The following is an 11,961-nucleotide window of genomic DNA, read 5'->3' as shown; positions in this document are numbered from 1 at the left end:
TAAAATACATCCGCACAATTACGCTCAGCCATTGTTGTGAGTGCGCACGCCAAGGGGCTGCGAGACATTTATACAGCCGTATTTCGCACATGACTATGAAAGGCGGAAGAGGAAGTAGTTCCTTTGAATGTAGGCAATCCGAATGTTATAGTTTCTTTCCACTGTGTTCCTGTTAATGATAAACTACAAATTTACTCTAAATTACTAAAATATCGATATTTTAATGTGAGAATCGATTCTAGAACATAAATGATTGGTATCGGAGGAATCGATATTTCAGGATCGATCCGCACATCACTAGCGTTCACACTAGAGCGCGTTTGCTGTCGCATTTTATTTGTAGTGTGAACGAGCAGACAAAAAAATCGGATTTGATCAAAAAATCGGAATTGAGCATTAAGACCTGCAGTGTGAACCTTTTACTCGAAAGGGCCCAAGGCAGAAGAGGTAAGAACAGAACTAAATGCACTGAAATTACTAGTGGAAGGTTAGTAATAGCCCGTAGGTTTCAATTGCTCGACGAAGCTAAGTAAACAAAAATACCAGTGAGTATATACATGCAGAAATGTTTAATTTGCCTTTATCTCCATTAGGTTTCCAGCACAGCTAAGCAGGTCACATTCTGTGGCTCAGTCTTTCACCAAAGAAGTGATTCTCTTGCCAGACCATCTAACTACACATGTGCCAAGGCGTAACAAAAAAGCTTGGCTTTTTGAAAATGGACATATAAAATCTGCACTGGAGTTTAGCTGTGACTGGGACTCAGACAAAGTAATGCAGGCAATAAGGACTGCCTTCCAGCCAGTTCTTGAAGGATGCAGGTAAGCATTAGATCCTTTTTTATAAAAAAAAAATATTTTTTGTTACTTAGATTATTATACTATTAAAGGTCAACTTTGGGTATTTCCAAAAAGGATCTGGGAGCACCGATCGGATGACTGGATTGATATCTTTTAGAGTTAACAAAAATTAAGCCTTTTAATGTATTGTATTGTATTGTAGTCTGTTAGCCATAACAAAAATTTCATATATACTATGTTTTCTTCCTCCCCTAGGCTACAGATTTTGCTGGCATGCCACACCAAACTAGTTGAGCCATCACTCACTTCCAAACAGACTTTGAATGGAGACCTTGTGAAAAAACTGTTTCATCAGAAGTCAATTTATGTCAGACCTGACAAGGTCATCTTATGTGAGGACAATGAATCAGTAAGTAATCCTGATCATTTCAGCAAATGTATGTATGTTCATAAAATGAGAGTGAAAAAGGCAAAGATGGATTTTAAACTCCCTTAAACATTGTCACTTGTATTATGTTTTAATACATAATACATAAACATATTACTAATATTTATTATGACATTTTGTTGTCAGTATAATGAAATGTATTCTCTGTTTTAATTTACAGACATATTCTGATGGAGAGAGTAGCCATACAAGCAGGCAGGATTTCACAGAAACGTTGAATTCTGACAAATGCGGTAAATATTCCTATCTAAAAGTCGCTCCAAATAAACTGTAAATTAAGTTGGTTCAGTGTCTGTTACTTAGTCATCTCAGCCATTGTGTCTTTAGTTAAGTGTCAAGTCTTTGTTAAAATCATATTTAAATTTAGTTTAATATTTTGAGCAGGAAGAAATGTACCCCTAAATACATGAAAAGCAAAAGCTATAAATGTGATTAGATGTTATTCAAAAGTTAAACTCCTGTTCTTTGTGTTCTCACAGTTGAAATTTCTAAAGAAGTTCCCTCAGCCATTCCCATTGTTAACGCACAGTCCATGTCTGTTGATGATGAGGTCATCTGGTGCGTTGCAACCCAAGATGTTTGTACTGTTGAATCTTCCATCTCTGCTGACACCCTCACAATGTCCACCAATCCTGCTGTCGTTGCTACTGATGAGGATGAGCCTTACTCCAGTGGAACATCTGCCTTTGTCAGTTACAACACACCTGGCTTATCAGCGGGTTCTTCTGCCAGTGTTACTGGTGACACACGTGTCTTCTCTAGTAACACCTCCAGTGTGTCCAATGGACCTACCCAGCCAAGTTTATCCAGCACATCCTACAGGTATGTGTTTTGTACATGTTTGTATCTTTTAATCTTTTGAGCTATATTGTGCAAAAGTCATGAGCCACCCCTGCTTTCTTTGTATTTTGCTGGAAAAATAGGAAAGAAGCGCAGTGATTTACTGAAGTCTACAACATTCTGTCCAGAAACAGACATGGAAGCGCAGTATATTAGAGTAGAAAAAAACTTGTAGAATTTTAATGAGCTTAAAATTCAAAATGTGATATGAGCTACTTTAGTCTTCAACATAGCTTGAACTCTCTTAACCAAGCTTTCTTGATGGTGATGTCTTCTTTTTATTGAATTTCTTTAAGCATGGTTCAGGAATAGTTTTCCAGGCTTTTTGTTCTGTTCTCTGTCAAGATGATCCCACACAACTTTAATAATGCTGAGGCCAATCTATGTATTGTGATAATGTAATTATGTCAACATCATTTATATGTAATTTAACTAAATAATTTACAAAACATTCTGGCTTTGCAGTACATATCTTGGCCTGTTTGAGGAAGAATACCTGTCAGATGACCCCGACCTCCAAGAAGCCATTTCAAGGTCTTTAGACTCAAGTGCAAGTGAAAGGTCAGTACAACACAAACTTTTACATGTTGAAAGGTCAACATATTAACCATTATTTTATGTTTGTTGCGGAAAAGGAGTCACCTACTGTCTAGTTTTGGATCAGTTTGAATAAGCAAACTACAAACTGCAACGTGCGATTTCTGTTGTCATTTGAAGATTACCAAGGCTATCAGATTACTTATATTTTACTTGATATATGTTTTGGTTTATTTTTACTTTTTTGAATGGAGGTTGGTTGTCAGTGTTGGATCTTGTTGTTTTTCTTGTTCTGCTTGTATTTATATAGTGTATTTATACTATTTATAAATACTAGTGTATTTATGACAAGATAAAAATGTAAACTTAATTTAACTTAAACTTAATCTTTTTTCCATTATCACAAACATTCTTGATTTGTATCTCTTTTTTGTTAAATATCAATTACAGTCTTAAGGATGGTACATCATTATTCTGTTGGTGGGTTATTGCCATTGAGACTAGTATATTTCTTTACTGGTTTTTTTTTTTTGTGTGTGTGTATGTTTCAGTGACGTCCAGAGCTTAGAGAGAATCTTGGAGCAGATTGTTACTAGAGTAAATAATGACAGCACTGTACGCTTCAACATCATAAGGCGAAATGTGTGGGATGGAGCATCCAGAGCCATGGGCAGATCCAATTTTTCACCAGAGAAAAAAATAGATGTGAAGTTTACTGATGACTATGGAATATCTGAGGGTGCTGTTGACAATGGAGGACCTACTCGGGAGTTCTTCCGACTTTGCCTCTGTGAAGTCAAGGACAAACTTGGCATCTTTGAAGGTCCACCCAATGCTAAAGTTCTTACGTGCAATTCTAAAGGTACTTATGATTTAATTAATTGTTGCCATTTGATTTATTTTACATCAATACATTACACATCAATTGGTTTGTGATTACATGTACGAGTTTAGTATCTCATACAGTTAACTAAACACATTTTTTTGGCAATGACAGAATTTTTGTACCACCACAGAGGATTTTAAAAAATTAAACCTAGATTGACTGAAGGGAAGATTGTCTGCTTTAGTTGAAAGGTTTGAAACAGTACTACATATTTAGAAATTCTGGACATTTTTATACATGCTCTCTCATTTCTCAAAAGTAATTATTCAAATGACTGATATGGTGTAATTCAACAATCAAGAGATGCACTTATGAATGGAAACACAGATGTTTTACAACAAGGTGCAATAGTAAATAACTGGAAGGACTTTGCCAGAAAACATCTAAAAGAACTATGCTATACTACTATGAAGATATGGACAGATGACACCAAGATTAACCAAAATGATGGAAGGAGAAAAGCATAGTAAAGAAAAGAATAGCTTAAGTCACACATAGTGGAAGCAGTGTTATGACACGAGCATGAGTAGCTGCCATAGAACCAAGCCACTACTGTTGTCAATGATATCACCGGTGATTTGTGAAGTGTAAAGGGCAATCTGTTCAGATTCAGCCAAATGCAAATGCTAAATTGATTGGACAGTGTAAATTGATAATAACCCAAAGCATAACAGGCCAGCTCAGTTACCTGATCTGACTGTAAGGCTGTAAAGAATTGTAAAGAATTTTAATCCTTGTATTAAAAATAATACATAAAATGGTGTTAGCTTTCAATCACTTGTCTAAAGCAACCATCTTTAAAGATGGTGGATAATGTATAAAATTGACTGTAATTCCTAATCAGCTGGTGCCATTTTTTAATAAAATACCTCGAAGGAATTGCACTTTAGTATCATCTTGATTGTTTGGTATTAAAATCCAAGGTGGTGGTGCACAGCAAAATTAAGATGATTTTGTCATTATCCAAACTATTATGGGTACAACTGTATGGGCAATATTTTTTTCAGAAATAACATTTGGTAACTTGTACTATAAAAAATGCCACAGTAACAAAAATAATTATGCAAGCTTTTGAGATGATGTTTTATTTTATTTGTTAACAGCAATGAAAGATAATGGATACTACTATGCTGGCCAGATCATGGCAATGTCAATTGCCCACGGGGGACAGAGTCCATGTTTCTTGTCTGAACTCTTGTATGAGTGTCTTCAAAAGGGTCCAGACAATGTAAAAGTCAGCACTGATCATATTACTGATGAGGAAACAAGGTCACAAGTGCAGTCGGTGAGCATATTTTCCTTTGGTTCTTTCAATTTCATTGTACCGGTAGGTCTTTTTTTGCTTGTCCAACATTTTTACTAACACTTTCCTAATTTTTCTTGCCCGAGTCCTGCACCTTTCTAGTAAAAGATCGAACATTTTAATGGCTACAAGAAGGAAGAACTAAAAATGTGTGTGGCAGGTTATGGTTCTGTTGGTTACTGCCCAAGAAACTCCAAGTTTCAGTTTTCAGAATTGAATGATTGGACTTGTTTTCCAGCTTAATAACTTATACCTCAGCCTCCTGATCGGTTATGGGGTTTCATAGGGTTAATGTACTAATTAAACACTGAAGCTATTAGTTTTGTATGTTCTACTAAATAGTAGAGTCAAATAATTCATTTTATAATTTCCTCATATTGTTTTTAGATCATACAGGCCGAGAATGATCTACAGCTGCAAGATGCAGTTGCACAGGCAGCCAGCTTGATCAGTCTTGCTGGTCACAATGTTTGCATAACACTTCAAAACAAACAAGAAACTGCTTTGGATCTGGCTCACTGGTATGTCCTTCAACGGACCCGTGCACCTTTTGAAAGGTATGTCTAAACACATACTGTAATGGTAAAAAATTAAGCCTGTCAAACTAAAGTCACTGTGTTGTGAAACAATGGTATTACCCTATTTGGGTGGTACAGGTCTGTAGCGCTCCATTCTAGTACAGTTCATAACAAAACAGATATCTTTCATTCATGAAATTAAAATTCACATAAAACGTTGTATCTGTGCCGATGTAGGCATGTGTTTAAATATGTAAATAAAAATAGATTCAAATTGAGTAGCATTTGGGTTGACTGTAGACTGACAGAAATTTGTCACTTTTACTCCAATTAATGACAGGTCCCTGTGTATCATATTTCAGCTCAGTTGTTCCATGTATAGGCATTCTTTATCTGTGTCTAAGACAGTCTGGCCCTGTAAGGGGAAAAATGTTCTTCACCTCTGATACAGCAGTCCACAGGAAAGTAAAATGTAATTAGTTCAGAAATGTCTCTTGATAAAACCTCAAAACCTCTTGTTATGATACAGGTTCCAAATCCCATCAAATACAAATATAATAATAGTAATATAAAATACAATTTGATTTTGTTTTATTTTGGCTAGGTTCAGAGATGGCTTGAGGTCTCTAGGTGTCCTAGATGCTCTACAGACATACCCTTTTCAGATGAAGTGCCTTTTCGTGAAAGCTGGAATGACTCTCAGAGCAACTGATATGGAGAATCTATTCCAGATCATTCACTCCGAATGAGGGAGTAATGCATTTCAAGATGAGTGCCGGACCCTGGCTTTCTGGCAAGACTATCTTCAGGAGGCAGAATGTGAGTTTACTACTTGGCACATTGTTTGACCATAAATCAAAATTCTCACTTTTGTGCAGCAGCATCATGAAATTACAGACATAGATGCCATAACAAAAAAGGTAGATAGATAGTACTGATGCAAGTGCTGGGTTTACAAAGAACATTGTATCCAAATGTGATTTCAGTTTGACTTCAGTGTATTAACAGGATAAATAAATAACAGGATAAATAGGAGGATAACTAAATAAATAAATTATTACCAATCCTGTATACTGAGTACAAATAACAGGCTATTGCTGCATCCACGTACATTTAATATGTTGTGGTCTCCACTAACTTATTTTTTTGACATTGTGGTTTCACTGTATAGCCTAAATAAGCTTCATGTGTGTCTTTCAAATTACAGCTTACTTTTAAAAAAATATACATGTTTCACTTTTGATTTAATCTTTTGGTAATTTAATGTATCTGTACATCAGTAGTCTTAGTCAGAATCTCATTATCATTTTGTATTTTTCTATCTTATAGTTGAAAATGATGTCTCTTTGGAAGATATTCTTGTTTTCTGCACTGGATGTGACAGCATACCAGCCCTGGGTTTTTCTCCAAAGCCAAGCCTTGAGTTCGTCACTAACTGCAGATTTCCAGTGGCCAATACTTGTGAAAATATCCTTCGTATACCAGTTCATGCAGTCTACACTACTTTCAAATCAGACATGGATTTTGCAATACGGAATTCACCAGGATTTGGAAGAGCATGATGTGTTTTCTTAAGGATTGGTGACATGATGAGGATTTGGATTTTTTTCTATTTTGCATATGCATTTTTTATTTTCTTGTTTTTTGTTAATGTTGTTAACCCCGCATCAGAGTACACCCTGGACAGCAGTAGGACTGTATAGCCTAAATAAGCTTCATGTGTGTCTTTCAAATTACAGCTTAAATACCAGTTCATGCAGTGCACACTACTTTCAAATCAGACATGGATTTGATAAGCCGAAGAGAATGGATGGAATAATTTTGTTTCAGTTTATACATGTGAGGCATTTTTTTGTTTTTTGATTGTAGTTAATTTGTTTTCCTGCTTATATGGCATGTTTTGTCTCTGGTATGACCCATAGTAACATTACATTATTTAGCACCCCTGCAGTGAGCAAAATAATATGCCACAATCTCATTGTTATATAGAATTAAGTTTTCTCAAATGCTTCCTGTGTTCAACTATTCCACAGATGTGAATTTTCAAATGAGATGAGTTAAGCTTTATTTCAGTGTCCCATTTGAACATTTATGCTTTACACAGAACTTTGTATTAATATCATTTAACTTTTAGCTTAACTCACAGGTTTAAAAAATGTTTTTGTTAGGTTTTGGTAAAGTTTTGAAAAGTATTACAGTAACCCTACATACTAAAAGGTAGAAAGACAGTATCTCCAACACTGGCAGCAAAGTTGTCTATAAATGTGACAGACATTGGTTAGGTCAAACCTGGTTATGTTACAGGTTGAAATATGAACATTATATCACACTATATGACATTACAATCTTATCAAATTATTATATGTTATCAAAGTATTATAAACAATAATAATAATAATGATAATAAACATAACCTGGTTTGCAGGGAGTGTTTTAAGGATTTTGTTTGCATATTTTACTATACTACTTGATAACACAGGCCCATTGTAGATTGTTTGTTTGTTTTTTTCCTCTTTCATTTTGTTTTTTTAAGACCAGCCCTATTAGTGCAGAATATTATTTCCTTCCTATGGGTACTGGAAATACACAAATAAAGTGTTCTGTGTTTCTACTTTTTATGTAATTTGTGTCTTTAAAAAAAAGTTTAAAGAGTTTAAAATGTATAACATTTTATTTAATGAATGAATCATAATTCCTGTTTATTAACAGATACATTAGTACATCATACAATCATATGTAACATATACTGTAACATTTTGTACTGTGACAAGTATGGTTTGTCATGAAAGAAAAGTGTAGTCTAAACACTTTATTTGTCTACTTTTATGATTTAAATGGCACAAGTGAATATGAAGATAAAACCAGTCTTTTTATCTTACCTTACTTTTACCTAAATAATAGTCTTGGACCCTTTTCAGTATCATGATATTTCACAATTTTTAGTGTCTGGCACTCAATTACATTTTTTAATTAACACAAACAAATTTACTAATAACTTAACTGAAGCATGCGGCATGCTGTCAAAAAAACTTCTATCCCATGATTTCCATCGTCACTCAAGGGGTCGATCTGCCTCAAGTCAGCCGTCAACTGCTGGTGATGGTAAGAACGACGTCTGAAGTGCACTTGACTGAGCGGTCTGTGATGCTGAGGAAGTTGCAACATTCCAACAGTCCACAGCTGCAGCGGGGAGTGATTTTCCATTGTCCTTAAGCTGTGATGGTTCCACTGATTTACAAATTCATCCACAGATCTGTTAATTCTTGGAAGATATACATGGTGAAGAGCCCTAATATGAAATGGATCAGTGCTATCTAAAATCCCAACATTTTCCATAAAGAGGAAAAGGTCTTTAAAGTATGCTGACACAACTCTGTTTAGTTCACCCCACAATCTTTCAATTCTTTGATTATGCACACTTCGTCCAACCATAAAGCTTCCTCTGTTTGGCCCTCGATGTTCAATCATAAACCGTGCAATATCAATATTCTCACTGCCAGCATCACCCCTGACACGTTGTGGGAGGCCAAAGAGATCAACGGCACTCTGGAAAAGTTGCATAGCAGTTGATGCTCTGTTATCTGTGCAGCATCTCATGTAGGTAATGCAGCGACTGTAGCCGTCAACTCCTCCATGAAACACAAACCCCCAAGGATTTAACTTATGGTTTGTGTCAATATGCCTGGAATAAGAAGAAATATATTATTATTATGACACTAGATGTACATTAAAATAAAGGTCTATGACTTTGACATTGTACTTCTGTCATGTAACCTATTTCTGGAGATAAACAATATTTTAAACCCAGACATTATACAACATTGTTTATTAAAACACAAACAAAATATTATATTACTACAATGCAGGAAGTAATAATTAACATTAATCAAATTTAAGACGTGAAAAAAGGCATACCACACTTGATTTGGGACAGTGACATTGTAGACCCTCCGCTGAATTGCTCTCCGTCCTCTCAAAGCTCTTCCCACTGGATCAACTATTCTTAAACGTTCTCGCACTCGCCACCGCTGAACTCTGATTCCTCTTCCTCTCAAACTACCACTAATGTAGGATTCTCCTGAGCCAGGGGTATGTGTAAGAATCTCAGTAATGAGATGATCAAGATCCACATTTGAAGTATTATTAAAAGTTCCATAGTCCACTAAACCTAGTTGTATCCTGTGGTTGTACAGTGTTCGAACATTTACTGACAACATTTGAGATATGGCCATCCAACTAAACCCCAAGTCTCGCATGTCAGTCAGCTGAGTAGCTGGTATGTTGTACCTAAAAGAGTTAGAAACAAAAGAAGAAATATGTTAACTTCTTTCTTATTTCTTGCATTCATTATCTTGTTTGCCATCTCTTGACTCTTTCAAGTGCCATACACATTATGAATGAATTCGTTTCCATTTTTATCACTTACCTTGGCCTTCCTCTTTGAGATGTAGAATGATATAATGAGCCCATAACATGTGCTTCAGCTTCTGCTCGAAGTGTTAGCTCAGTTGACATCTCCATCAGTGATTGATAAATTCCCTCAAGAAGTGTGCATAATCTTCTCCCAGAAACGTTTTGTTGAACATTATTCATGAGCACTAGAAATGTTGCAATAATGAAAACGTGTTCTTCAAGGTGACGTAGTATAAATTCCAAATTATTTCTACCATTTGCAGTTTGAACAGCTGTCGCAAAACAGTTGTCAAGCTCTAAAAAGTACTGAAATAGTTCAGCTGATGCCATTTTGTAAAGGCAGAGAATTCAGAAACACATCATCTCTAAAAATGAGGTTCATACATTCTATATATTCAAGTTTCATTCTATATATTCAAGTTTCATTCTATATATTCAAGTTTCATTCTATATGTTCAAGCTTCATTCTATATATTCAGAAGATCATTCTATATATTCAAGTTATATAAAACACCCAGCACGCCCCTGCGGGCGGTTTATCCTTCAAGCTCGGGTCCTCTACCAGAGGCCTGGGAGCTTGAGGGTCCTGCGCAGTATCTTAGCTGTTCCCAGGACTGCGCTCTTCTGGACAGAGATCTCCGATGTTTTTCCCGGGATCTGCTGGAGCCACTCGCCTAGCTTGGGAGTCACCGCACCTAGTGCTCCGATTACCACGGGGACCACCGTTACCTTCACCCTCCACATCCTCTCGAGCTCTTCTCTGAGCCCTTGGTATTTCTCCAGCTTCTCGTGTTCCTTCTTCCTGATATTGCTGTCATTCGGAACCGCTACATCGATCACTACGGCCGTCTTCTTCTGTTTGTCTACCACCACTATGTCCGGTTGGTTAGCCACCACCATTTTGTCCGTCTGTATCTGGAAGTCCCACAGGATCTTAGCTCGGTCATTCTCCACCACCCTTGGGGGCATCTCCCATTTTGACCTCGGGACTTCTAGGTTATACTCGGCACAGATGTTCCTGTACACTATGCCGGCCACTTGGTTATGACGTTCCATGTATGCCTTGCCTGCTAGCATCTTGCACCCTGCTGTTATGTGCTGGATTGTCTCTGGGGCATCTTTACACAGCCTGCACCTGGGGTCTTGCCTGGTGTGATAGACCCCAGCCTCTATGGATCTTGTACTCAGAGCTTGTTCTTGTGCTGCCATGATTAGTGCCTCTGTGCTGTCTTTCAGTCCAGCTTTGTCCAGCCACTGGTAGGATTTCTGGATATCAGCCACCTCCTCTATCTGCCGGTGGTACATACCGTGCAGGGGCCTGTCCTTCCATGATGGTTCCTCGTCTCCCTCCTCTTTCTTGGGTTTCTGCTGCCTGAGGTATTCACTGAGCACTCGGTCAGTTGGGGCCATCTTCCCAATGTATTCTTGGATGTTCCTTGTCTCATCCTGGACTGTGGTGCTGACACTCACCAGTCCCCGGCCCCCTTCCTTCCGCTTAGCGTACAGCCTCAGGGTGCTGGACTTGGGGTGAAACCCTCCATGCATGGTCAGGAGCTTTCTTGTCTTTATGTCAGTGGCTTCTATCTCCTCCTTTGGCCAGCTTATTACCCCAGCAGGGTACCTGATCACGGGCAGGGCGTATGTGTTGATGGCCCGGATCTTGTTCTTACCATTCAGCTGACTCCTCAGGACTTGCCTGACCCTCTGCAGGTACTTGGTGGTTGCAGCCTTTCTAGCGGCCTCTTCATGGTTCCCATTTGCCTGCGGGATCCCCAGGTACTTGTAACTGTCCTCTATGTCTGCAATGTTGCCTTCTGGTAGTTCAATCCCCTCAGTTCTGACTACCTTCCCTCTCTTTGTTACCATCCGACTACACTTCTCCAGTCCGAACGACATTCCAATGTCATTGCTGTATAGCCTGGTAGTGTGGATCAGTGAATCGATGTCTCGTTCACTCTTGGCATACAGCTTGATGTCATCCATGTACAGGAGGTGGCTGACAACTGCTCCGTTCCGTAGTCGGTATCCGTAGCCAGTCTTGTTAATGATCTCACTGAGGGGGTTCAGGCCTATGCAGAACAGCAGTGGGGACAGAGCATCTCCTTGGTAGATCCCGCACTTGATGGTGACTTGTGCTATGGGCTTGGAGTTGGCCTCTAGTGTTGTACGCCACATCCCCATTGAGTTCCTGATGAAGGCTCTTAGGGTCCCATTGA

The 11,961-nt window shown here is 37.9% G+C and overlaps 1 protein-coding gene across 1 annotated transcript; it reads left to right on the top strand.

Moving 5' to 3' along the window:
* The first annotated feature begins 305 nt into the window (after positions 1 to 305).
* On the top strand, positions 306 to 7,878 carry LOC146702893 (G2/M phase-specific E3 ubiquitin-protein ligase-like). The gene is made up of 10 exons (XM_085465960.1): positions 306 to 821; positions 1,056 to 1,209; positions 1,409 to 1,481; positions 1,728 to 2,070; positions 2,554 to 2,649; positions 3,177 to 3,487; positions 4,615 to 4,796; positions 5,202 to 5,371; positions 5,937 to 6,151; positions 6,662 to 7,878. The coding sequence occupies exons 1-9, from the start codon at positions 775 to 777 to the stop codon at positions 6,079 to 6,081; spliced, it is 1,521 nt and encodes a 506-aa protein (XP_085322086.1). The 5' UTR covers positions 306 to 774; the 3' UTR covers positions 6,082 to 6,151; positions 6,662 to 7,878.
* The last annotated feature ends 4,083 nt before the right edge of the window (positions 7,879 to 11,961 follow it).

The sequence above is a fragment of the Copadichromis virginalis genome, linkage group LG8 (genome assembly GCF_057382275.1).
Source record: "Copadichromis virginalis isolate Kocher_CV1m ecotype Utaka linkage group LG8, C_Virginalis_male_GT1.1, whole genome shotgun sequence".
Classification (NCBI taxonomy): Eukaryota; Metazoa; Chordata; class Actinopteri; order Cichliformes; family Cichlidae; genus Copadichromis; species Copadichromis virginalis.
Note: the sequence above shows the minus strand (reverse complement) of the source record. Positions and strands in the feature narration are given on the sequence as shown.

What these genes read in the sequence shown, in the direction of transcription:
- LOC146702893 (XM_085465960.1), top strand. Translation starts at nt 775, where the DNA reads ATGCAGGCAATAAGGACTGCCTTCCAGCCAGTTCTTGAAGGATGCAG. An exon ending in TATGTGAGGACAATGAATCA is followed by an intron (nt 1,210 to 1,408) that starts GTAAGTAATCCT and finishes TTTAATTTACAG; the next exon opens with ACATATTCTGATGGAGAGAG. An exon ending in CAAGGTCACAAGTGCAGTCG is followed by an intron (nt 4,797 to 5,201) that starts GTGAGCATATTT and finishes TATTGTTTTTAG; the next exon opens with ATCATACAGGCCGAGAATGA.